The sequence below is a fragment of the Lethenteron reissneri genome, chromosome 50 (genome assembly GCF_015708825.2).
Source record: "Lethenteron reissneri isolate LAM-NWPU_2019-01 chromosome 50, ASM1570882v1, whole genome shotgun sequence".
Classification (NCBI taxonomy): Eukaryota; Metazoa; Chordata; class Hyperoartia; order Petromyzontiformes; family Petromyzontidae; genus Lethenteron; species Lethenteron reissneri.
In genome coordinates, this window is record NC_083828.1 from 7,436,142 (window position 1) to 7,463,775 (window position 27,634).

Here is a 27,634-nt window from a genome sequence, read left to right on the forward strand (position 1 = left end):
ACACGATCGTAATGCACGACGACGCAAGCTCACGCCAGAGGTCGCAACCGGGTACCCGATACCCGTACCCTACCCGATACCCGGCTACCCGTACCCGGCCGGCCGGGTACGGGTACCCGTTTGCGACCCTGGTGCGGCCGGGTACGGGTAGGCCGTGATTCACTGGTGAGTAACCGTTTGTCACTCATTTCGGGTAGGGTACCGGCCGGGTACGGGTACCCATTTGCGACCCTGGTGCGGCCGGGTACGGGTACGGGTAAGGAATCAAAACCCGTTTGCGACCTCTGGCTCACGCACAGACAATTCTAACGGCTTGATCGGCACCAGCCATGATCTGTCCACCGCTGGTCGATAAGGATCCAACCCACCCGACACCTTTACCTGGCGCGCAACGAGGAGCCGATTGCAGTCGCCCCAATTCCACTCGCTGGACACGCCGAAGAGGACCCGTGAAGTGACGGCAACAAGGCAAGGTCATTGTGTTTAAGAAGAGGGCTCATACTCTTAGGTTTTTTTCGGTAAAGTCACGTAGGTAAAAAAATTAAAATTAATAAAAGTTAAATAAAAATAAAATAAAAATCACGACGTTTCGGAGGCAACACAAGCTTCCGTCTTCAGGTGGAACCGTTACCTACGTGACTTTACCGAAAAAACCTAAGAGTATGAATCCTTGCAGTCACGAAAGCTTCAAATCTAGAAGCATTTACATAGCTCGCGTTGAATAGCTACAATATGTGACCTTTTGTGCATCTAGCTTTGAAGTTTTCGTGACTGCCGGGATCCATACTCTTTGGTTCTTTCGGTAAAGTTACGTAGGTAGAAAACACATTTATTTTATTTTGTTGTATATCTACGTGACTTTACCGAAAGAACCAAAGAGTATGGAGCTTTGTGTGGTAAATGCGGTCCGTGATTCCTCGCGAAAGGTTTCTATTTGGTGTTTGAAACCCTTAACCGCTCCTGTTTCATTGTCAGAAAGGGTAATAAAGCCCTCTTCTTTATTCTAGATTTGAAGCTTTCGTGACTGCAAGGATTCATACTCTTAGGTTTTTTCGGTAAAGTCACGTAGGCAAAAAAAAAATTAAAATTACTTTTATTAATTTTCATTTTATTTTTTACCTACGTGACTTTACCGAAAAAACCTAAGAGTATGTAAATGCTCTGACACTGCTGGTGAGACGAAACCCTAAAGGAGGCCGTCTTTGGTATATAGGGCGATCGCTTTCAAAGAAAAATGCATCGAATATTATCAGAGAATGTTGCATGTTCAGCAGTGTGTGTGTGTGTGCGTGTGTGGTTCATGAAGTACTTGATTCCTCGCGAAATGTTTTTACTTGGTGTTTGAACATCTTAACGCGTACGGGTTTATTGCCAGAAACGGGTAAAAGCTGTTCTTAAATTTTCATACGACGTTATTGTATTTGTAAACATTTCCTTACGATTGAACATTAAACGAATTATACAGTGGTGCGTAGCGTGTAGGCGTCTAACGACCAATATTAAATTTGGCATGTTGAATTTATGTGGCACTCTTATTCCACGCCTGTGTCGGGTGGAGGGAGGTTTACGACACACATTTTATTTACACCCCCTCCTCCTACCACCCCCTAATTACGAATCCAATTACAGTATATTGATTTACAGCCAGCGGAATTTGCTGATTAGAAATATTGTGCAGAAGACGATGTCATATTTACACAATTCGCTGCGCATACGCAACATTATATCCAGGTATAGTATAATTTATAGTGTTATTCAGTATGTATGTATATGATATAGACAGTATGTGCACATATATATCTACAGTATAACAATATTAAATAATATATAAACTCCATGACTTTAACTTATTATAGATACAATATATTTTTAGTGAGTTTAACACGTAGGCTTTCGCGACCAATAATATTCATAATAAAGTTTTGTTTTTTTAACGCGATCTCACCAAAAAACCCTTTATTATTAACATATTTATACTTTTATGAAGCGTATATAATGCACCTATATGTATTTTAATTTACAGGCCTGTGAAGTAACATCAAAATCACCGTTATATCCACAATATCAATGTCATGAAGTGAGTCAAATTTTTTTTATTTTTGTAAAAATCTCAGGAATTACACGAAAAGTATTCGGTGACTCACGACGACGCCGGCGACCTGGGTTCGATTCGCGGCCACTGCTTGACACCAGCGGCGAGCGACGATGCTAGCCAACCTCGCCATCCCGCGCTGATGGACCAGAGTGGTGAAGTATGGTCAAACGACCCCCATGCGGCGTGGGGAAGGAGCAGTTCGTCTAACAGTGGACAGACGCGAGCGCTCGTGCACGCAACGATCAATTTCTGGAATATTAATAATTATGTATATAGATATACGTGTAAATGATATATTACATGTTCAAATAATGCATGAAATTGTGACAAATATCGTACGATCAATTATATATTGTAAAGGCTATAACAATATGCTAACATTACAGACGTATTATTAGTATGATTCGTTATTATAATATATTATCTTTTTTATAATCACGTAGCATATTTGAAATGTTTTTTTATGAATATATATAAATGTGTGTGCATAGCATTGGCATTGTTATCAATCTCATTTGCAGAATTATCGACATCACAGGACACATGTTCACGTGTTGCATGCTGTAATTCTATACTGCATTAAAAGACAAAAAATCGCGGACAACGTTCTAACCGCCGTGCGCCGTGATCACTCCGTGCGTACGACCGGTTATACACGTGCAGGCTCTCTGTCACTCCACTGCTGGATCGATGACGCCCCCCCGCAGGATTGACCATACTTCACCACGCTGGTGAGTGAGAGTTGTTTGACCACTGTCCCTCGATGAGGTTTCAGGACCGGTTGAGATTCTACTCGCCACTGATGTTAGCCGTGGCCCGGATTCGAACTCAGGTGGCTGGGTCCATTGTGATATTTTGCAAATAGAGAAATCATAAATTTTGATTTAAAGCTTTCGTGACTGTAGGGATTCATCTTCTTGGTTCTTTCGGTTAAGTCACGTAGAAGGGAAGTAATAAAATAATAAAAATATAACATAATAAATATAACATAATAAAACATTCTTTTATTATGTTTTATTTTATTATTTTTATTATTTTATTACTTCCCTTCTACGTAACTTTACCGAAAGAACCAAGAAAAAGAAAACATAATTACGCAAGAGCTTTTACTGTAATTATTGATCCTCTTTGTTGAAAGAGTAAATGTATATTCAGTTGGCAATGTCAAATCGTTGATAACGGCACACATATTCAATGTTATATCAATAACAACAATTTGTCAATAGAGAGACCCCCCCAAAAAATAATCCACGTACAAGGTCGGGGCGAGTGCTGATCGCGAGCAACTTTTGAAGCCGGCCCGGTGCACGAGTGGCGCGTCCGATAATCCGATCGGCGTCTTCTGTGAGATGACATTATTTCGTCCGACTTGATTGCACCAGCGGGCGTTAACTTGGCGCGCGGTCGGGCGTGGTGCTGGCCACCCATCGATTGTAATCGATGAATCAACGACAGTTTTACACTCGCCAATGAAGCGTGTGTGAGCGGTAAGTGTCGTGGCGAGCGCGCTGCGCTAAGAACCTGGTCAGCCGGGTTCCATTCCCGCACACGGCCCACACCAATGACGACTACATGAACCGGTCCTGGGCCTCCCCTAGGTCGACTCAGCGTCGAATTAGTACCTAGTGCGGTGTGGAAACATCGCCACGAGGGAGACAAAGGCGGTCGGGCGTGGTGCTGGCCACCCACCCCCCTCGTGTGCCGATCCGGTCTTCGTAGGTGCCACTCGCTAACAGCACTTGCCCCTAGAGTCTGTTAAGGCTATACGGGGGATCTTTGTCTTTTCTTTTTGCATATAACATGGGGAGCGGTGGCGCGTCGGTTAGCGCACTGCGCTACAATGCCAGGGAACCGAGTTCGTTTCCCGCTCGCGACAGTTCCAGGGCGGCCCCCTAGGTCAACTCAGCCTCAAATGAGTACCTGCTCTGGTGTGTGAACATCGCCACTAGGGAGACAAAGACGGTCGGGCGTGGTGCTGGCCACCCACCCCCTCGTATGCAGTGCAGGCCTTCATAGGTGCCACTCGTTTGTAGCACTTGCCCCCAAATTCTGTTCAAGGCTATACGGGGGATATGTGTCTTTGCTTGTCATACCGTATGAACGTACGTGCACGCACACATGTACGGTACTGTATTGTGTAACATCCTGACTGCTGATGAGAGTGCGGAATGTCGAAACCCCAGGCAGTGGTTGCTCGCGCTGAAGCAATGCTGCTGTGATGATTCACTGGCAGAAGGACGCGTGGCCGATGGGATCTGTGACAAACAACAACAACAATATTTTTCGATTTAAAGCTTTCGTGACTGCAGGGATTCATCTTCTTGGTTCTTTCGGTAAAGACACGTAGAATGGAAATAATTATAATAAAAAATATAAAACATAATAAAATAATTCTCACGACGTTTCGGCCACAACGCAAGCAGCCGTCTCCACCTGAGGACGGCTGCTTGCGTTGTGGCCGAAACGTCGTGAGAATTATTTTATTATGTTTTATTTTTATAATTTTATTATTTACATTCTACGTGACTTCACCGAAAGAACCAAGAAGACAACAATATTCTTGTTTTGTACGTGGAGGAATGTATGTACCGTGCTCGTCGAATGTGCAGAGGGAAAGACAACAGCAGTTCGAAATTAAAATGAGTTTCTTTTTTAATCTTCTTGGTTCTTTCGGTAAAGTCACGTAGAATGGAAATAATAAAATAATAAAAATAAAACATTACACAATAATTCTCACGACGTTTCGGCCACAACGCAAGCAGCCGTCCGCAGGTGAAGCACAGGTCTAGCTATTCTTCATAGTGGTGTAGTGTAGTCGAGTGTAGCGTCGTGTATTGTGTCGTGTGTATCATAGTGTATATTGAACTTCTTTCACGCCGTACGTTAACCAACCGTGGCTAATCGGAAGTGCGTGCGTGGTGGGACAACTCACTAAACACAAAAAACAGTTCTAAAGACATCAGTTCTGAGTCGAAGGATGCGTGCCACGGTCAATATCATTCATTTCGTAGCTCAGAGATATTCTGCACGAGCACCCTAATGCTTATTTTTATTTACACCCCATTACAGCATATCTAAAAGATCAACAACACAACATTAGCAATATAACAAATTGCTAAATGATGATACGATAGTAATAGGTTTTTACCTTTTTATCTGGTACAAAAATTGACACCTTTATACAAGGGATCATGTTGGCAATAACCACAACACAAGCAGTCAAAATGCAAACAAAAAGAAGCAACTCTGATAATGATAATAATATGCACTGTCCTTGAAGTTGATTGGTCCATACACGAGACAGCTTTTCTTAGAGCCTGGTCTTCATTGGTGTTGGACTAGATGACGACAAAAGGCGTACAACTCAAAAACAGTGCACTATCAGAGTATTGAGAGCTCGGGGTAAGCATTTACACTGAGACCTCCTTTACCAGTTGTAAAATATAGTAATAGGTGATAATTGGTTCTTTACCCTTCTATCTGGCAACAAAACTGACACCTTTTTGCAAGGAGTCATGTTTGCATAGACCGCAATACCTGCAGTCATAAATACAAACAAAAGACATAACTCTGATAATGTGCACTGTCCTTGAAGTTGATTGGTCCACACCCGAGACAGCTTTCCTTCGAGCCTAGTCTCATATGGGTTGGACCAGATGACGCCAAAAGGCGCACCTTTTGGCGTCATCTGGTCCAACCCATATGAGACTAGGCTCGAAGGAAAGCTGTCTCGGGTGTGGACCAATCAACTTCAAGGACAGTGCACATTATCAGAGTTATGTCTTTTGTTTGTATTTATGACTGCAGGTATTGCGGTCTATGCAAACATGACTCCTTGCAAAAAGGTGTCAGTTTTGTTGCCAGATAGAAGGGTAAAGAACCAATTATCATATTTTTACTGGCAAATGAGGTCCCCATAGTATAGTAATAGGTTTTTACCCTTTTATCTGGTACAAAAACTGACACCTTTATACAAGGGAGGATTATACGATAGGTTGCGTGGGTGTTGTGTTCTACGTTAACGTACCGACCGTCAATAACACAAATCATCACTGCACGCAATCATGCGAAGTGTAACTTAGTAACAAAGCAATAGAAGATTGCCTGACGTGGGAGCGGTGGCGCAGTGGTTGGCACACTGCGCCCATCAACCCGGCGAAATGAATTCCATTTCCCTCCGGGCACGGTGTCACGCTTTGGCGGTGAGCGGCATCGGGAACATTTCGTGGGCCTCCTTTCCTAGCTTAGACTTAGCCTCGAACGCGTGTGCTCTCGTGCGGTGTGCAATCATGGGCATTGCGAGAGTCAATTGGTCTCCTGATGATGGTGGTGGTGGTGGTGATGATGATGATGACAGCGCGCGTAACTTGTGAGCATTTACCGCGAGACTTTGAGAAACGTGGAACTTTAGGCTGAGAACCGAGTGAGATCAAATCATCATATTCTTAGGTTTTTTTCTACGTGACTTTGCCGAAAAAACCTAAGAATATGAATCCTTGCAGTCACGAAAGCTTAAAATCTAGAATCAAATCATCATGTTCTATCAAGCAAAGTCGCCGCCACGATCATTGAGCCAAATCTCTGAATTCGAGCCCTTGCAGAAGAACACCTTGAGAGTGTGAACAGCAGTCGGTAAGTAACGCGTCTGCTCGACGAATTCACCATCGCCGTGAGAACCTGATCTATCCACCGCTGGATGAAGCCCCCCCTCTCACGCCGGCTCCGCCTCCACCTCCAACCCAATCACGCGGATGTAACAATCTATTTAGTATCCGGCCTGCACGCGAGCCGACTTCGCTCCGTCTCCGGACGTTCATTGCCGCTACGAGGAGACCTCTGGCATCGACGTTTCGTGTTCGGAAGTCCGCTTTTCATTCGTTTCAGCCCTCGCCCACGCCATCCACAAGAATCACACGCGCGCAGGTTGACACGGAGCAAGTGGACCTCCATGGATCGGTTGTATTTTATTATGTTTTATTTGTATTATTGTATGATTTCCCTTCTACGTGACTTTACCGAAGGAACCAGCAATAATGTGTTAACACTTCGGAGAATTTGCAACAATGCCGCAAGAAATGTGCTGCCTCCGAGCTCTGGAGACCACCTGGTGAAGTTTCCCTGCACGCGTTGACAACGATGGCGAAACAAGTGGAGACTCTGTGACTTTTTGAAGTTACTAACATTACATTTGTTATCATGTTAAGGTGTGTTGCCGGTTCTATTTGTTCCATTAAAAACAATAGCCCCAAAAAGTGTTAACATTTTTTGGAAGCACCATGTATAAATAACACATTCCTGCAGGGGGAGCTGGTAGGAACGTTGGGTTGCTCGGTCAATGGCCAGGGTCAACGGCGGCGTGGTTTTATTCCGCAAATATGCCCGACTGTGAGGGCGGGCACAAGCCGGCGTGAGTAGGTTAAACGTTGAGTTTTATAAGGGCACCACATGGTGACCAGCCCCTCCCCACCCAGCCCCACCCCTCCCACCCTCCACCCAGCCCCACCCAGCCCCTCCCCACCCTCCCCTCCCCTCCCAGCCCCACCCTCCCCACACAGCCCCTCCCCAACCTCCCCTCTCCACCCAGCCCCTCCCTCCCCACCCAGCCCCTCCCTGCACGACGGACGGACACAAGAATCCCCTGTGGGCTCGTGGAACCAGTAGGTTCCTACCAGTAACAAAATATAAAAGCGGACAATCAGCCTCCTTCCAACAACACGTGTCCCTCGTCCATGGAAGGAGCGCAGACTGCAGGTGGGGTGACTCCACGCTCGTGTCTTTCATTTGTTCATTCATGAAGGTGACGTGCACGCGTTGTCCTGCCGATGTTCTGACGCGGTTGATGGTGGAAGTGATTGGGATCGGGACTTGAGTCCGCGGCGAGGTGACGTTGTCGAGGGTTGTTGGTTGACAATGTCTCGAGGTTTACACCATTGGAACCTCATTTGACAGTAAAAATATGATAATTGTTTTTTTTACCCTTCTATCTGGCAACAAAACTGACACCTTTTTTACAAGGAGTCATGTTTACATAGACCACAATACCTGCAGTCATAATGCGAACAAAAAACATAACTCTGATAATGTGCACTGTCCTTGATGTTGATTGGTCCACACCCGAGACAGCTTTCCTTAGAGCCTAGTCTCACATGGGTTGAATCCAAAATGTGAGACTATGCTCTAAGGAAAGCTGTCTTGGGTGTGGACCAATCAACTACAAGGACAGTGCACATTATCAGAGTTATGTTTTTTGTTTGCATTATGACTGCAGGTATTGTGGTCTATGTAAACATGACTCCTCGTAAAAAAAGGTGTCCGTTTTGTTGCCAGCTAGAAGGGTAAAAAAAACAATGATCATGATGTCTCGTGGTGTTGTGTGGTTGTCGTTGGGTGAGGAAGTCATGTGTTCACTCCCTTTGCAGTTTGCACCATTCGGTTAGAGTCCGCTAGAGGGCGGTGCGTCGCCAGTGTCTTCGTGGCAAAACGAGCAGACCGAACAAAAAACATTGAGTAACAAAACACAAACGCGACATTTAAGATACAAACTTAACAAATTCCGTCCCGTAGACTCGAAGAGGCCGCTAATTCCAGCCTATACGAGCAAAACAACATTCGGCCGGTTGAAAGTAGATTTAAAAAAATATAAAAAAAATAATCGTCCTTCGAGCCGGAGTCGAACCAGCGACCTAAGGATGTCAGCCAAGCGCGTTCATCTACAGTCCTCCGCTCTACCAACTGAGCTATCGAAGGTGATGGAGCAGTGCGCCGAACTCAGCGCTCACAAAGGGGAAGGCTCCCCCGGTGTGGCTTTCAAATAAACAACACGCAGCGGGAGCGACGTTTCGGACAATGGCCCTTCTCCATATGTAGCCGGAAAAACCCTATTAGTATATTTTGGTACTGGCAAAGGAGGTCCCATGATGTAGCTGCTCACCCCAAGCTCTCATTACTCTGGTAGTGCGTTGTCTTTGAGCTGTGCGCCTTTATGGCGTCATCTGGTCGAACACCATATGAGACTAGGCTCTAAAGAAAGCTGTCTCTGGTGTGGACCAATCAGTTTCAAAGACAATGCATAATTTACCAGAGTATTGGTTTTTTTTTGCATTTGACTGCAAGTATTGTGGTTAATGTAAGCATGATTCCTTGCAAAAGGTGTCAGTTTAGTTGCCAGTAAAAAGGAGAAAAACCCTATTAGTATGATGGCCCTTATTCTTGGTTCTTTTGGTAAAATCACGTAAAGCGAATAGAATACGCTGCCAAGCTTAGCAGTGTTCATTAGGATGCTGTCTTTCCGACAGCTCTGTTCTTCGCCTGAGGACGGCTGCTTGCGTTGTGGCCGAAAAGTCGTGAGAATTTTATTATTTTATTTTTATTATTTTATTATTCCCCTTCTACGTGACTTTACCGAAAGAACCAAAGGGGCCGTCCATAAATGACGTCACGCACCTAGGGGGGGGGGGTGGGGTCAGACATTTGTGACGATGTGTGACGAGGGGGGTGTGGGGTTTGAGAAATGTGACGTCACATCAAAATGCGCAACTTTAAATAAATATAGAATTGTTACAACAACACTCCTACAACATCAGAGTGCAGCGCCACATTAAATACGCACTACAAAGACAATAGTATAAAGCCATTTGAAGCATGTTTTATTTTCAAAATAAAAATATGGTTTGGGGGGGGGGCAGAGCTTTGTGACGTCACATTTGAGGGGGGGGTCCGACTTTTTGTGACGCCGTGTGACGAGGGGGGGGGGGGTCAAAAATCGTCCAAAATCGCGTGACGTCATTTATGGACGTTCCCAAAGCTAACAATTGCAGGGGCTGCACCTTTACATTTCACCCACTTAGAACTTACGACGTCTGTATTGTCCATTTCTTCTGGTCAAAAATGTGTGACGCCCTCATCCAGCAGTGGATTGACCATAGCCGCTGCGACTGCAGCTGACGAATAATAAGTATAACCCGTAAAAACAAAGTTTTTCACTCTAAATCCTTTATATGCGTGGCGGCTAGAGTCCTCTCGTCCTCTGGCTTGAGATGGCTGCCACCTATGGGTCAGATGATTGTCTGCCAGTATTAAACAATTGGTAATTAAATATTTAATTTGTTTTCCCTAAAGTGTGTAAAATTTTGGAATTTTTTTTTCACGAACATTAATTGTCTCGCACAACGAGTCTGTGTGCAAAATGTCAGCTCGATTGGATCACGGGAAGTGGGTTAAAAACGACCGAAAGATTTGCACGGTCGTAAGCAAGCAAGCACGCAAGCAAGCAAGCGAACTTAATATAAAGGATTTAAAAAAACGCGAACCACGTGGTCTTTGACGCGCACCGGCCACCGTCGTGACGTCACCCCGACGGCGCGGCCCTCTGCGTCCGCTCCGTCAAGCTAAACGTTTCCCCGTCTTCATTTTGAACTCAATGTCAATTTTTGTTTAAATAAAACAACGACAACTACAACAAACTAAACCACAGGGGTCATGGCGTTGCCTTCGATCGCCGTGGTCAGTTGCAGCGACAGCTTTTCGGCGGAGGATCTCGTGAAACGTGAGTTCGTTTGCAGCCTCGAGGAGCCTCGCTCTTGCCTGGTTTCCCTGCCCGGGCGAGTGGCGCCTTCCTCGGTAGGCGACGCGGGGGTGGTGGGGGGGGGGGGAAGCGCCGGTCGGTGTCTGTTCGTTGTCGTCAGCCATGGTCTATCCACTGCTGCAAGAAGGCCTCCCCAAAGCCTCCCCCCTTCTCTCACGAATCCGTGATGTAGCACACGCCTGTCAAACCCCTTATCAGTGCCCTACCTTATTATTGCAGATCAATTCGGACCGTATTGGTCAGCCCGTGTCCCTTATACATCTCAACGTTCATCCTACAAAGTCCCATCACAAGGGAGAAACACAAACAAATAGATACAAATTACGTCACTAAACACATTTTTTTGCCCGTATTGAAACGGTTGTACGCCGTATAGACCTGACAACTCAATTTTCCCTGCACAAGAATACGGGGTTGAAAGGTATGGGAGTATTAAATAAATGAAAACAACTAAATAAAATCACGACGTTTCGGGCGCAACACAAGCTTCCTTCTTCAGGTGGGGACAACGTAGCGAAAGCATAACCGCTTAAATGTGTGTCTGACACACAATGACGCTTGCGTTGCGCCCGAAACGTCGTGATTTAATTTAGTTTTCATTTATTTGATTTGATTTTATACCTACGTGACTTTACCGAAAAAAACATAGAGTATGAATCCTTGCAGTCACGAAAGCTTCAAATCTAGAATTAAGGTATGGGAGTAATCCATCGATCCACCTCCACACGAGCTGATGTAAATCGCTCCATTTCCTGCGATTATCGATTCTCAGCCACGGGCTTATAGATCAACCCATTTCAGCAACGCGCCCAATTGCCCAACACACTTTTATTTTATGCTCTTATCATCATCATCATTGTCGACCGTTACAACACTCTGTCTCTTAAGTGTAATTTGTAAGCCGGCATCTCTCTCTCTCCATGCTGCTTTGTGCGAGGCGGTGAGTGGAACCCCCCCCAGGTGTAGTAGCGTCTCCCACATGGCAGGCTGGATCCCACCCCGCTCACCCGGGCATTTAACGCGAGCCCGTGGCCAGAGCACCCGCAATGCCCCCGATTTCGTCAAGATCTCGTCAAGCCAAGCAAGGATACACCTGGACAATTATTTAATTGGCGACTGCAATGCACGTTCGGTTGTTATTGGCTGCGGGGTTTGGGGCGGTGCATGTGACATGTAGTGTTGTACTGTACTGTGTTACCGCCTCTTGTATCCCCTGCATTCACCAACCCGCAATGCCCTGTGTGGTGAAGAATGGTTAAACAATCGGCACGATACGCGAAGCAAGGGGAGGCCTCTTTCAGCGGTTAGACCCGTTTTCTTCACTAACATTCAGAGGGGTGTGCCACTTTCGCCGATAAGACATCATCAGTGTGAGGCCCGTCACACATTTGAAACCATTGGGGTTTGACAGCAGCACAATGATGGGGGTTTTGCCGCACGTTGTTAATTGTCGGGGGCTGCACTTTAGGGGCTGCACTAAATGCCACCAGGGGCCGCCAGTGGACCGTGGGCGAGAGGTCGCAACCGGGTACCCGATACCCGTACCCTACCCGATACCCGGCTACCGGTACCCGGCCGGGTACGGATACGGGTAGCTGTTTGCGGCCCTGGTGCGGCCGGGTACGGGTAGGCCGTGAGTCACTGGTGAGTAACCGTTTGTCGCTCATTTCGGGTAGGGTACGGGTACGGGTAGGGAACGGGTACGCTCATTTCGGGTAGGGTACGGGTACGGGTAGGGAATGGGAACGCTCATTTCTGGTAGGGTACGGGTAGGGAACGGGTACGCTCATTTCGGGTAGGGTACGGGTATGGAACGGGTACCCGTACCCGGCTGGTACGGGTAAGGAATCAAAACCCGTTTGCGACCTCTGCCGTGGGCCTAGTAGTGAAGACCGCTGGGTTAGATCGTCAAAGGGTTGTGCAGGTAATTCATATGAAGATTTCCAGCCGAGGGTGACAGCGTCTATATACGTTCACACCGTACGTCCGTCTGTTCATCCATGAAGGGGTGGGGCGGGGGGGGGCACGATAATAATTGCAAAGATGATCCAATGTGAGCGAAGTTTTAGTATAAAGTTGTGTTGTTGTGAAGGTACGTAGCTGATGGATCAATACAACTTATCAAATGGTTGGTGACAACCTGGAGACAGAAACTAAATAAAAAAAAGGACCGTACAGGAACATACAGTAGAGTATTTTCAAAAATTTTAACGTATGTTCTGGCAGCTAGTGTTCGGCTTCCATTACGCTAATTAAATATTGCATAAGTAAAATTTAACGTAAGTCTATAACTACGTAAGATTATTGCAAACTGTTTTTTTTACTGTGTAAAAAATTGCTGGCACATTGTTTATCTATAGCGCAGTTTTTAACCTCTTTTATTTTCAAGCAGGCTTGAAACCTGCACAGTGCTTGAACGGGGCATTAGCACGGTTGGCTATGTACTGTGCGAAAGACGTTCAATATACATACATACATAACATGTATTATAGGCTGCTGAGCTGTGCAATGGGCTTAAAAGGTCAACACGGCAGAGGGCAATGCACCGTATCCGCCGGCGCGTCATCTGCCGCTCCGGTTTTGTACGAACTACGCCGCTAAAACCGCGTGGTTTTTTGTCCGCTGTGCGCAGAGGTTCTGGGAAGCGAGGGCTCGGCGGACGAGAGCGTGACGAGCGAGGACGGTGTGGAGTCGTTCCCGTGGCGCATCGACAACAAGTACTACTCGGCCAGCGTGCGCCTCTGTCCCCTGCGGAGCAAGTCCCTGGTGTCGCGCGAGTTTGGCGAATCGGTGCAGGCCTTCCTCGCCTACTTCGACGCGTCCCAGGTTGGTTTTTGCTTCGCGGACCGTTGCTCGTCTTTCCGCGTCGCCCATCCTTGGCCTCCCCGTCGCGCGATCTTTTTTCTTCACTCCCCGGCGAGAGTACGGATGGATGGAATTGCCGCACATGGCCTCTCTCACCCCGGTCAAGGTCAAGATGTCATCGTGGCCAAAGCTGTTGAGGTCACCGGATGTTCTCTCTGTGGTCGCGTGGATTTATCTCCGGGTCCTCCGTTTTTTTTCCCTCCACATTTTAGAATCAACGTGCTTTTAGAGTATTCTAGATTTGAAGCTTTCGTGACTGCAAGGATTCATACTCTTGGGTTTTTTCGGTAAAATCACGTAGGTAAAAAATAAAATTTTAATTAATAGAAGTAATAATAGAAATAAAATAATAAATCACGACGTTTCGGAGGCAACACAAGTCTCCGTCATCAGGTGGGACTGTCACAGCCAAATTTACTGCATCAAGAGTATGTGGCCGCTATACATTTCCACGTGAAAAGCCACTTAGTTGAGCAATCATTTGTGGCCAGTTTGCTTCTGAAAAAGAGCTACATAGCTCAGTGGGCATTGATTTTAAATTGTTTAGTTGATATGCTCTGTCAGATCCCGCAAACCCTGCACAGTAGACACGTGACTACAGAGATGTACTAATGCAATTGCCATGAGCTCTCGTATCTGTGTTTGTGCGTGTGTGGGGAGTGGTGGTGTAGCGGTTAGCGCACGGCTCGACAAACCCAGCGACCCGAGTTCGATTCCTGCTCACTGAACACCAGTGACGATTAGCTGAACCGGTGTGGAGCCTCTCCTAGGTCGACTCAACCTCAACTGAGTATCTGGTGCGGTGTGTAAACATCGCCATTAGGGAGACAAAGGTGGCCGGGCGTGTTACCGGCCACCAACCCCCTAGTGTTGCCAATGCCAGCATTCATAGGTGTTACTCCGCTTACAGCACTTGCTCCAACAGTCTGTTAAGGCTACACGTGGAATCTTTGTCTTTGTGCAGAAGGGGGCGCTGGCGCAGGTGTCCGAGTGGCTGTCGTTCTCTCAGCACTGGGCGCCATCGGTGCTCGTGCTCGTGTGCGACCGCGTCGACGAGCAAGGTGACCGCAGTGCACGCTGCCCAGGGTTGTCGTGTGTGTGTGTGTGTATGTGCAGACGTGTGTGTGTGTGTGGTGTAGAGAGTGTGTGGTGTAGAGTGTGTGTGTATGTGCAGACGTGTGTGTGTGTGTGCAGACGTGTGTGATATGTAGAGAGTGTGTGTGGTGTAGAGTGTGTGTGTATGGACGTGTGTGTGGTGTAGAGAGTGTGTACGGAGGTGTGTGTGGTGTAGAGAGTGTGTGTGTATGGACGTGTGTGTGGTGTAGAGAGTGTGTGTGGTGTAGTGTGTGTGTATGGACGTGTGTGTGGTGTAGAGAGTGTATGTGTGTGTGGTGTAGAGTGTGTACGGAGGTGTGTGTGGTGTAGATAGTGTGTGTGTGTACGGACGTGTGTGTGGTGTAGAGTGTGTGTGTGGTGTAGAGTGTGTGTGTATGGACATGTGTGTGGTGTAGAGAGTGTATGTGTGTGTGGTGTAGTGTGTGTAGTGTAGAGTGTGTACGGAGGTGTGTGTGGTGTAGAGAGTGTGTGTGTATGGACGTGTGTGTGGTGTAGAGAGTGTGTGTGTGTGGTGTAGTGTGTGTGGTGTAGAGCTCCTCCGGCAGGCAAGGCTGCGTTGGCTGGGTCATGTAGCCCGCATGCCCAGCCACCGCATGCCTAAACAGCTTTTGTTCGGCCGGATCGAGGGGGCTAAACGGTCGCGGCACGGGCTAGAGAAGAGATGGAGTGATGTGGTACAGGAGGACGTGGAGCTGAGTGGACTTGCCGATGACTGGTACCAGCGGTGTCAAGATCGGCCTCAGTGGAGGAGGCTCGTGAAGGACGCTATTGGGCAGTTGGAGGCAGTCGCCCTCCAACAACAACGGAGGGCGGAGGAGCGACGCTCACAACAACGAGCGGAGCGCCGGGTGGCTAAAGCACAGCAAGTTGGTACAGTAGGGGGCACAGGTGGTGCATCAGCCAGTCATCTCGGTCATCTCGGTCAGTCGACCCGTGGCACCTGGGTCTGCCCCGTGACCTCCTGCCAGCATGCGTTCGACACTTCACGTGGCCTCAAGGTGCACATGGCCTGGCACAAGCATCGTGGTGACGTCACCGCCACTTAGTGGCGGTTGTTGTTGTTGTGGTGTAGAGAGTCTGTGTGGTGTAGAGAGTGTGTGTGGTGTAGAGTGTGTGTACGGAGGTGTATGTGGTGTGCCCAGCCTTCATAAGTGCTCGATAGCAGCACATGCCGCAAGAGTCTATTGAGGCTATAGGGGGGATCTTTGTCATTGTATGGGTGTGTAGGTGCTTGCTGACAGCACTTTCCCCGTCAGTCTGTTTAGAGTCTATATGGAGTAGCTTTTGTCTTTGTGCTACTTGCGTGTTGCAGGTGTCTCTCGCAGGGAGGCACAGGAGTGGTGCATCCAGTCGGCATTTGAGTTGGTTGAGTTGAGTCCCCTTGAGGCCCTGGATGAGGATGGTGAGTACCCCCACCCCCTCATCTTCTGCTGTTCCCCATGGTCTAGAGATGGGCTTTCCAAACCTTTCTGTGCACCACTGTCAACCGCCAGCAAATGTTTACAGACCGTCGTTTTTACTGTTTTACGCTCCAAGCTGATTTTCCTGTCGTGCCGAAAATGTGTTGCGATTTTGGGATATCCCATTACTTCTGTGGCACGGGCGAGAGAAGTGATGGACCGATGCGGTACACAAGGATGCGCTTAGTTGATTGGGCTTGCCGGTGACCGGTATCAGCACGGTTAAGATCGGCCTTCGTAGAGGAGGTTTGTCAAGGATGCTGCTGAAGAGTTGGAGGCAGTCACCCTCTAGCAACAACGGAGGGCAGAGAAGCGACGCTCACAACAACGAACGGAGCGGGGAGCGGTTACAGCGCATAGAATTGCCACAGTGGGGAGCACAGTTGGTGCATGTGCCAGTCATCTCTGTCAGTTATCCCATGGCACCTGGGTCTATTCCATGACCAAAATGCACCTAGCATGGCACAAGCACCGTGGTGGTGATGTCACCTCCACTTGGTGGTGAACGGCGGTTGTTGTTGTTGTTCTGTTTTTGTGTGCGTAGATGACTTTCCAGAGACGACTGGCATCAAGAGGATCATTCAGGCCCTGAGTGCCCACGTGTGGCCTAACCTGCAGATGAAAGGTAGGGAAACACTATGTTTATTAACACATCGCACCTCCGATTAGCACGGTTGGCTGCATACGGTGTCAAAGAGGAAAGAAATAGGTTATACATACATACATACAAAGTACCCGACGTGCATTTATTGGTCCGAATAATAGTGAGGTTGATAATTGATTTTTTACCCTTCTATCTGGCAACAAAACTGACACCTTTTTTACAAGGAGTCATGTTTGCATAGACCACAATACCTGCAGTCATAATGCAAACAAAAAAGACAACTCTGATAATGATATGCACTGTCCTTGAAATTGGTCCACACCCGAGACAGCTTTTCTTAGAGCCAGGTGTCAGTTTTGTTGCCAGATAGAAGCGTAAAAAACCGATTATCATATTTTTTATTGGCAAATGAGGTTCCAATGGAATTGTGAGGTTATTAAAAACTCGAGGACAGCCAATCCTATGAATGCCACTCACCACCACTCACCACCACTCACCACCACTCATCACCACTCACCACCACTCATCACCACTCGCCACCACTCGCCACCACTCGCCACCACTCACCACCACTCACCACCACTCATCACCACTCACCACCACTCACCACCACTCACCACCACACATCACCACTCACCACCACTCACCACCACTCATCACCACTCACCAGCACTCATCACCACTCACCAGCACTCATCACCACTCACCACCACTCACCATCACTCACCACCACTCATCACCACTCGCCACCACTCGCCACCACTCATCACCACTCACCAGCACTCACCACCACTCACCACCACTCGCCACCACTCGCCACCACTCGCCACCACTCACCACCACTCACCACCACTCGCCACCACTCGCCACCACTCGCCACCACTCGCCACCACTCGCCACCACTCGCCACCACTCACCACCACTCACCACCACTCACCACCACTCACCACCACTCACCACCACTCACCACCACTCACCACCACTCATCATCTTCATCACTATCCATGGGCAGATAGCGTGTAGGTGTCCACTGCACATTTGGTCATTTGTTGTTTCCACTTTCCTCTGTCTTGTGCCAATATTCTCAAGTGGTGCCGCGTCTTTCTGGCACCGACCTCTTATGTCGTCATCCAGCCATTCTCTGTTAGGTCTTCCTCTCCCTCCGGTTCAATCCATTTTTCCGAACAGCGCACTTTAAATTTCGATTTAAAGCTTTCGTGACTGCAGGGATTCATCTTCTTGGTTCTTTCGGTAAAGTCACGTAGAAGGGAAATAATTGGTGAGAATTGCCTTTTATTACGTTTAAATTTTATTATTTTATTATTTCCCTTCTACGTGACTTTACCGAAAAAACCAAAAAGCGCACTTTAAATGTTCCTGTTGTTGTCCATCCTCCTACACATGTGCCCGAACAGTGCTCTCGCCACTCACCGTTCATCAACTTACCTTGACACTCGCCACCCACCAGTTAACAAAATGCGAACCTCCCAATGAGATTCCAACAGCTCCTCTTGCGGCGCGCTAACCCCCTATGCCACCGCTCCCCACCCCTGTTGCAAACACTGCGGCCGTGTCTCGCAGAGCGGACGGCCGGGGGGATGCTGAGCTGTGCGCTGGGGGCCCTGGAGGGTAGGCGAGCGGGTCCCGGCACACACAGGCAGGTGAGTGGGTCCCGGCACACACAGGCAGGTGAGTGGGTCCCGGCACACACAGGCAGGTGAGTGGGCTCCCCCCCACCTCGTCGCCCCCGCTGACACCCCTACGGTTTGACCCTGAGGCATCGTCACAACTCTGTGAGGCCACCAACGATTGCTCAACTAAGTGGCTTATAATGTGGACATTTATAGCAGCCAAATACTCTAAACTCATGTTTCTAAATGTGGAGGGAGAAAAACCGGAGCACCCCGAGAAAAATGCACGCAACCACGGGGAGAACTTGCAAACTCCAAATATACACGAGGTGTCGGGATCTAACCCACAACCTCCTGTATACCAGGCAAGGGAGTTAACATCTCGCAACCGTGGCACCCTGAGTTGTGCTCAAGTGGTCTTCCTTCCAAGCACCGTCCAGGCTCAGACCTGCTCAGCTTCTGAGCTCTGATGAGAACGGCCAAACTTTTGGTGATTTGGTCGTAGCCTCTCGCACAGGTGTTAACGCGCGCTTGCCTTGCGTGCTCACCTCTGCGTGCTGCCGATTCTCTTCAGTTCGACGAGGACGAGGAGGACGAGGAGGACGAGGAGGAGGGTGACGCGGTGGAGGATGAGGTGGAAGAGGAGGAGGAGGCGTCGCAGGAGGCTGAGAGAGTCACCCCCCAGCCGAATGGCGAGAGCAGGGGGGGGGCGGCCGTGGGTGAGTTGGCGGCACGAACACGCAACGACAGAGACTGGACGCTGTTGTGTGTCAGCGCGGTTGTCGGTAACAAGGAGAGAGACTGGAGACTCTTGATCGCGTGGTTGTCTCTCGCTGTCAGAATCGATGCTGCAGACCGACATCCAGGAGTTGGCGGCGCTCACCACGGCCGACTCTGCCGACTGCGAGAACTTTGAGCGCCTCTACGAGAAGCTGCGCGAGATGAAAGGTGGTGATTAGTTTAATATTTTTTGTCCCTTTTTTTTCTTCCGGTTCCACTTGAACTTGTGGTTCACAGTTGTCGGCCGCACCACCGCGACCCTGTACACGGAGGCCTGTGCGTGCGATGATAGTTTTGATTTCGATTTAAAGCTTTCGTGACTGCAGGGATTCATCTTCTTGGTTCTTTCGGTAAAGTCACGTAGAAGGGAAATAATAATATAATAAAAATAAATATTCATATTCTTAGGTTTTTTTCGGTATTTTATTATTTCCCTACTACGTGACTTTACCGAAAAAACCAAGAAGATAGTTTTGATGTCGAGAGTTATAAGCGGGATGATGGACGGACATTATTTGCTTTTATGGTAGTATAGCGATGATGATGATAAAACAAACATCTTGTAGCTTCCATAACACAGGTTTTTTTGGGTTAGATTGGATGAATATATAAATGTGTCGTTCAACCCGCCACCATCCAACACAGCCAATTAGTAAGGTTTGTCACATAAACAGAACATGCCAATTCGTTACTGGTACAGCACACCGGTGTGTTGGAGAGCAAAGCCACAACATTTACAATCCGAGTACGACGTTTCGCCAGTAATTACAACTAGCTTCATCAGGCGACAGCCAGATTGGTGGAGAAATCCTGTTTCATTCTTTAAATAGAGGGGTAGATTGCTGACATCATTTGTGAGTTATTTTAACTGTGTGTGGTATTACCTTTGAATCTCTGCATCTTTTAAAGAACGCCAGTGAGGACACGTTTATATATTTACGCGATCTAACCCAAACAAAATAAATACCTGTATTATGGATGATATTGGTCGCGAAAGCAGTACGTGTTAAACTGATCTTGCAGCTTATCAACAGTCGTACGATGGCGATTTGATAAATATTTAACTCAATCGTCCGTCAATGATTGTGTGTACGGTATTGCGTTTTGCGTTCAATGGTGTCCTATAGTTTATATGAAGTGCCCTTCTCAATAACATCCGGGAACTCAGGGGAATTTGTTTACAAGTCTACCTCTGAGTTTGCTCGGTTGAAGTGCTCAATAACCTTGGCCTGGGAAGCCAGTTGGGCTGTCAGACTAAAATCAATATTTTATTTATATCTGGAGACGCAGGGATAGAGTTCTGCTTACATGGGCATTTACCCACGATGCTCCAGGGCAATGCATAATGAGTTGCGATTCGTCAATAGGTTGTCTAGAGTCACCAATCGCAAGCAACCGATCGCCCCGTGAACACGGTGTTGTGAGTTCTCCGAGTCATGTCTCACATTCTCAACAACAACAGTAACAACAACACAACAATGTATTTTACGAGTGCTATGTTTGGGGCGCCGTGGTGGCGAGATGTTAACTCTTTTGCCTGGAATATTTGCAGTTGGCATGTGTCTCTCTCCCTGTGGTTGTGTGGATTTTTCTCCGGGTCCTCCTGAATGCGTGTCTTTGAGTTGTGCGCCTTTTGGCGTCATCTGGTCCAACCCATGTGAGACTAGGCTCTAAGGAAAGCTGTCTCGGGTGTGGACCAATCAACTTCAAGGACAGTGCACATTATCAGAGTTATGTGTTTTGTTTGCATTATGGCTGCAGGTATTGTGGTGTATGCAAACATGACTCCTTGTAAAAAAAGGTGTCAGTTTTGTTGCCAGATAGAAGGGTAAAAAACCAATTATCATATTTTTTACTGGCAAATGAGGTTACAATGGTGTAAATTAATATTTATTTAAACAATTTGCTCGTCTTGCAAAACACCCGCAGACCAAGTTACTCGCCATCCCAGGTTTTGCTGTGCATGCATATTGCTGCTGCCGCTGAGACGTGCGGGAATGTTTCTCTGCGTTACAGACAGAGCAGTGACGATGCCACACGGCCAGCGCAAGGTGCACGCCGAGAAGGTAACGACATGTGACCTGACCCAGAGCACGCGTGCCATTCGTCGCTCATCGTCATCAGCCATGATCGATCCGCTGCTGGATGATGAAGGCCTTTCTGAGCCACTGCCATCTCTCGCACGGCCCTGCCATTTGAATGTTCCGTAGAGTGTCTTCACACGGGCCGATTTCATTTCTCCATCTTTTGCGCAGGATCGGTGCTATATGTTTTTGTGCAGGTAACGCGCACACACACAGGGAGCAGTAGTGCAGTGGTTAGCACGCCGTGCTACGAACCCGGCCACCCGAGTTCGATTCCTGCTCGCAGCCAACGAATATCTGAAACGGTCCTGGGACTCCCCTAGGTCGAATCGGCCTAAAAATGAGTACCAGGTGCTGTTGGTAAACATGAGCATCATTGGGTAAAGACAAAGGCGGCCGGGGTGCTGTGGTGGCCACCCACAGCCTCGTGTGCCGTGCCGGCCTTAATAGGTGCTACCCGCAAACTACAACTTGCCCCGACATTCTGTTAAAAGCTGTTCGGGGGGATATTTGTCTTTGTGCAGGTGGCCAAGGCGTTTTGGATGGCTATCGGAGGAGACCTGGATGAAATCGATGGCTTGTCATCTGGGGAAGATTGAGCCCCTTAGGACGAGGGGTTTATGGCTTTCGCAAGGATCGCCTGCAAACTGCTTTAAAAAAAAAACAACGCCTTTTAACGAATCCCCCCACGCTACGCCCCGCAGCTGTTCATCTTTGCTCCACGCTAGAAATCGTTCCTCTGCAGCAGACAAAACACCATGCGGAGGGGATATCAACTCGTCAAATAAAAGTCTTAAGTAATTTCCGGCTCAAATAAGCATCGAGAGCATTGGTGCTCATCTTGTGTTTACAGCCCTGAACCGCGGTGGTGGAAATTTCACATTCCTACGGAGGGGATGATTCTCTCCACAGAATAACCACTGTTGAGTCCCCCACAAAGTGATACCTATTTTATCGTCCCCAAAGGGATGATTGGCTGAGTCAGCCCCCCCCCACCACAACCGCGGGTTGAACCCTCAAATCTTCTAATTGCGAGCTGTGAGCTGCTGCTGCTGCGCCGACCAAGGTTTTCTGTCTAAGCCCCGAGTCAACCTTCACTCAGTGGGGGAGGTCGCTCCTTCTCCTTTGCTGCCCCAGCCATCAGGAAGTCTATTCTCCCCCCAGCCACCATTCTCGCCGACTCCCTGCTCTCATGGTTTGAGTGCAGGCTCACGTCATGAATTGCCTCTGCCTATGCCTAGCTGCCTCTACTCTGTAAAACAAGTATTCCCACTGTCTTGAGATGTCGCCTCGTTTAGACGCCGTTTAAATACTGCGAGTCCTCGTTTAACGCGGCAGTAGATGCGTTCCTGAAAAGTGCCCCGTTAAGTTAATTAAGCGCGTTCGGCGAAAACAGTTTTCCCGTAAATAATGTCGCGATAAAATCTTGACAAAATACGACGTACTGTCAAACCTTGGGTTGCGAGCATAATTCGTTCTGGAAACGTGTTTGTAATCCAAAGCACTCGTATATCAGTTGTGATCATGTGACGCTCGGCACTCGTATTGCAAGACCTCGCTCGTTTATCAAATTAATATTTATTTAAACATTTTTGCTCGTCTTGCAAAACACTCACAGACCAAGTTACTCGCAACCCAAGGTTTTTCTGTGCTTCGTTACACCACGCAGTGAGATGGCGGGACAAACAACTGGGGGCACGCCGCAATTTTACTGTATCACTATGCGTACCGTATCACACCGCTCGGTCGCGCAGCTCGAGAAAGTAGTTTGTCGTCGACCCGTTCGGGAACCGCATTGTAACGGTGCGCGTCCCGTTTCACAACGGGCGCGTCGCGCGAAATACGTTGCCTCGTGGAAGAACTGCGTTAAAGCGAAAACGCGTTGAGCGACGGACTTGCCGTACACATTGTGTTGGATATCGTGCCTCTAATGGTTGCAGGGGTCATTATGCAACACGTTGAAAATAGCTGTCGCTCTCGCGATTCACGCACGCTTCATGAGCACGTGAGAAATTTCTCATGCACGGTATCCATGCCACGGACTGCGCCCTGCACCCTCCGTCTCAAAAGGCTCGTGATCTATGATTTTGGATCTTCTCATGTAATGGATTCGCATTGCATCTGCAGCAAGTCACAGACCACACTGAAAACGAAACGGAGGTTGTGGTGCATGGCCACATCTGCAATACACCCGGGGTGCGTACAGTGGGCAAGAGCGCTTCTATTGAACGGCCTGTTTAGCCCACAGCCGTCCCTTGGGCTACGGCGAATCTGGGCGACTGCCCCAGGCCCCACGTTTGGGGGGGGGGGCGCTTTGACGTCACGGTGTCGGATGTGATACTTCCGGTTTAGTTTGAAGGTGTGGCAGGGTGGGTTTCTCCGTGTCCCGTACCCTTCCTATCGACGACCCTACCCATAGCGCTTCGTCGTAACCGGAGCTGAACGTCGCGTGGTTCGTGTCAAAATCCAGCCAATCGGAGGAGGAGGCGCCGCTCATTGGCTGAGCGGTTGCGTGACGTTGCGAGGCGCTCGGCGTCGCCAAAGGCGGCACCGTTCAATTGGAGCCAGCGCCCCCGGACGCCTCGTAGTGTCGCCACGTCAAAGCGCTCTGCACATTGGAAACGCGCACCACGCTACACCCCGGCTTACAAACCATCGCACGCTCGGGATTTCTTACGGATTATCGGAGGCGCGACCATAGAGCGCTTTGTCTTTGTTTGTTTGCCTCTGCGTCGTGTTGAGTTTCCTTGTGTAAATCCCACTGCTCATGCCAGCTATCGAAACCCGATATACGTGGCCGTGGTGGTTGGTAACTCAGGCGACGTGGGGTTATTTTATTTTTTAAAACGGTACAATTGTCGCTCGCAGTGCGCCCGCACTCGATCGCACCACCGCTGCACAACAAGTAGTCGGTATGTAGGGGGGCCGTCCATAAATGACGTCACCCACCTGGGTGGGGGGGGGGGTCAGACATTTGTGACGATGTGTGACGAGGGGGGGGGGGTGAGAAATGTGATGTCACATCAAAATGTGCAACTTTAAATAAATATAGACAACACGTTCTACTTAATTAAATTTACTTTTTGATAAATGTTTTCTCCTACAACATCAGAGTGCAGCGGCCACATTGAATACGCACTACAATGACAATTGTTTAAAGCGATTTGAAGCATGGTTTTTTTTTGGGGGGGGGGGGGCAGATCTTTGTGATGTCACATTTGAGGGGGTCTGACTTTTTGTGACGGCGTGTGACGAGGAGGGGTGGTCAAAAATCGTCCAACATCGTCCAAATTCGCGTGACGTCATTTATGGACGGCCCCATTCTGCACGCGTTAGACAACCCGCGCTGACCAACGTGGTGAAGTGTGGTCAAAGAATCCCCCTCTGAATACCCACAAAGACGTGGGGTGGAATCACTGATCCAGCAGTGAATTGACAAAAAGAGCTGTATATGTACATCGCAAAAAAAATGTTGATAAATTTACTGAAATAACAAACAGGCCATGTGGACAAACCTAAGCATGCTACCTTAAGTCTGCCTATTCCATCGTCTCTAGTTGTGCCTACGGTAAAAAAAAATATGATCATTAATTCTAACTGTTCTTTGTTCAACCAGGAAAGCCTGACTTGACGTGTCAAGACGTGTTATTGATGCGGTTCCTGCTACATTAGTATGTTTGGCGTTGAATGATTGTCATTGTTCATGAGCGTTTTGCTTTGTTGGAGGAAACCCACCACGCACACGAGGGGGATGATGTTTCTAAAGCTCCACAAAGATTGATTCAAGAATGTATTGCTGTAACGCCATCTCCTGGCTCACCTTGCTTTCCTGCGTTGACTCTGCTGTCTCTCCTCCGCGTGTACAATTATCTTGGGTGAATTCTAATGTTTTTGATCGTTTGCGTAGGCCTATATTGTGTATAATGTTAATCAAGTTATTTTTGTATTTTGTGTAATGCAGGGTTCTTTCAACGCTAATTTCCAGGAGGCCACGTGATACAATGGCCGTGTGTTCTGGTGGGCCACGTGATATCAATTGTAACGCGATGTCTTCGCGAAAGCGTCATGACATTACGTGCGTAACGGCTATCGCTAAACTGGATCTCGTATTTATCTCGCTTTTGATCTGGTTCGTCTGCATCTCTCAGTGTCTTGGCGGGCCGTAGCTGAATGCGGTCACACACCGAAACCTCTTTTTTTCTACTGCACAAGCCGAGCCGTGCTGCTGACGTCACGTGCAGCGAATAGTCGAGACGCAGTGACGCTGGGAACCCGCAGTCGTTAGTACCTTCCCCCCACTTGGCCCTGCTTGGTCCCCCCCCCCCCCAGTCAGATTCATATCAAAAACTAAAACCATTTATTTTTATTTTACCAGGTAAGGCCCACTGAGCATATCGTAGTTTGGTTCCAGCTCGGCTCGGATGTGCCAGTGGAAAATTGTAAAAAGAGCCTTCGGGGCTCAGGTGTGATCCGCTGGTCCCCAATTTGAAGGACCGATTTGTTGTGCATAATCTTATTTCAGTTATATATATACACACTCATTAATTTTAATGTAGCTAGTTTCGTCAATCGACTTGAAATCACAAGCACTTGTGATCACTTCGAACCACAACCGGCTTTCGCTACAGGTGACGCCACAGTACGGCATTCTCCACACGCGTCGTGATTGGTTCATGGAGCCCCATATCATTTTGAATGCCGGATTGGTGATTGGCCGCATCAAGCTACATGCGCGTGTGTGTGTTGGTGGAGGACTGGTTGTCGACTGAATTGTGTATGTAGTGGTGGTGGTGGTGATGCAAACGTCGTGTAGTTTTTGTACACATTTCTATGTACATTGAAAATAAACGTTGATCAGCAGGGTGTATACTGTATTAAGCTGTGCGGTGTTCACTCGCGAGCCTTCCACACGTGGCCTCAAAACTTCACGTGGCCTCAAAGCCCACCTGGCCTGGCACAGGCGCCGTGGTGACGTCACCGTCACTTAGTGGTGACGTCACCGTCACTTAGTGGTGAATCCACAGGTATTGGTGTAATCTAATATCTCATTCGCCAAGCGGTTGTGGCTACCCACTGTGGCTTGTACATCCAACACCGGAGGGAGCGATGCTTGGTGGATCAGGCACAAGTTGTCAAACTCAGAATCAGAATATTTATACTGGTAGGAATCTCCTGGTTACACCAGCCCACAGGGGATTATTGTGTCCGTCCGTCGTGAATCCATAAATGGGAGGGGGAGGGTGGGTAGGGAGGGTGGGGCTGGATGGGGAGGGGCTGGTCACCCCGTGGTGCCCTTATAAAACTCAACGTTTAACCTACTCACGCCGGCTTGTACCCGCCCTCACAGTCGGCCATATTTGCGGAATACACCACGCCGCCGTTGACCCTGGCCATTGACCGAGCAACCCAACGTTCCTCCGTAGGAATGTGTTTTAACATGGGATGACGTTTCACTCAAATTGTGTTTGAGTTTTATTTAAGAAATTATTCGAAAATCGAGTGCGCTTATCATTAACCCCGTGGCCTTAAAGGGAATTCTGTAGAAAAGGCTACATTTCTGACAACGGCTCTTATTCAGAAACTAGCCTTTTGCTCGTCCAAGGACGGGTGTATTGCAGTAAATCTGAAACTTGCAAGCGAAAATCAGACCACGACGTGTTATTCATTGCATCACATCGTGTGCAATTTGTAAGGGCGCGGTGACACAGACTTAGTTCATTTAAAGGTTATAATCCCTTGTTCATCATGACGTCCTTTTTACTTTGATGTCTCAACAGCGTTACGGAGATCACGTGACGTGAGGGTTCTGCCTTTGTAGTGAGGGTTGTGAGTTGACGCCGAGGAGGGGGGAGGAGGCGCCTCGCCCCCCCATGTGGAGTGACGTCACCCGCTAATTATTAATGATGGGGTGTGTCCATTTGGAAGACGTCACCTCTTCATGATTATTAATGAGGGGGGTTGTTCGATGTGGAGTGACGTCACCTGCTCGATGATTATTAATGAGGGGGGGTTCCATGTGGAGTGACGTCACCCGCTCATGATTATTAATGAGGGGGGCTGGCCGACGTGGAATGACGTCACGCACGGGACACACAAACATTGGCTCATCATAGTAGTAAATAACGTCATCTTCACTAACCTGCGCCCGTTACTCTCAAATAACCCATCATCTCTTCTCTCCTAGCTCATCTTACTGCTACACCCTGGCCCACCCCCCAGCTACAGCCATGTCAACCCCTATCACTACCCCAACCCCTATCACTACCCCTACCCCTATCACTACCCCCACCCCTATCACTACACCCACCCCTATCACTACCCAACCCTTATCACTACACCAACCCCTATCACTACCCCAACCCCCATCACTACCCTAACCCCTATCACCACCCCAACCCCTATCACTACCCAACCC

General features: G+C 48.3%; 1 protein-coding gene and 1 non-coding gene across 2 annotated transcripts; one reads left to right on the top strand and one right to left on the bottom strand.

Moving 5' to 3' along the window:
* Positions 1–8,750: 8,750 nt before the first annotated feature.
* TRNAY-GUA (transfer RNA tyrosine (anticodon GUA)) lies at positions 8,751–8,842 on the bottom strand. Its single transcript is given in 2 exon segments — positions 8,751–8,786; positions 8,806–8,842. It is a non-coding gene; the product is annotated as a tRNA-Tyr (tRNA).
* Positions 8,843–10,446: 1,604 nt separating this feature from the next.
* LOC133355144 (alpha- and gamma-adaptin-binding protein p34-like) lies at positions 10,447–26,093 on the top strand. The gene is made up of 10 exons (XM_061572469.1): positions 10,447–10,640; positions 13,312–13,505; positions 14,509–14,605; positions 15,973–16,062; positions 16,665–16,745; positions 18,306–18,385; positions 18,930–19,074; positions 19,196–19,303; positions 21,152–21,201; positions 21,744–26,093. Exons 1-10 carry the CDS (start codon positions 10,574–10,576, stop codon positions 21,816–21,818), a joined length of 987 nt encoding a protein of 328 aa, XP_061428453.1. The 5' UTR covers positions 10,447–10,573; the 3' UTR covers positions 21,819–26,093.
* Positions 26,094–27,634: the final 1,541 nt, after the last annotated feature.

What these genes read in the sequence shown, in the direction of transcription:
- LOC133355144 (XM_061572469.1), top strand. Translation starts at nt 10,574, where the DNA reads ATGGCGTTGCCTTCGATCGCCGTGGTCAGTTGCAGCGACAGCTTTTCG. An exon ending in CGACCGCGTCGACGAGCAAG is followed by an intron (nt 14,606 to 15,972) that starts GTGACCGCAGTG and finishes TGCGTGTTGCAG; the next exon opens with GTGTCTCTCGCAGGGAGGCA. An exon ending in GTCCCGGCACACACAGGCAG is followed by an intron (nt 18,386 to 18,929) that starts GTGAGTGGGTCC and finishes GATTCTCTTCAG; the next exon opens with TTCGACGAGGACGAGGAGGA.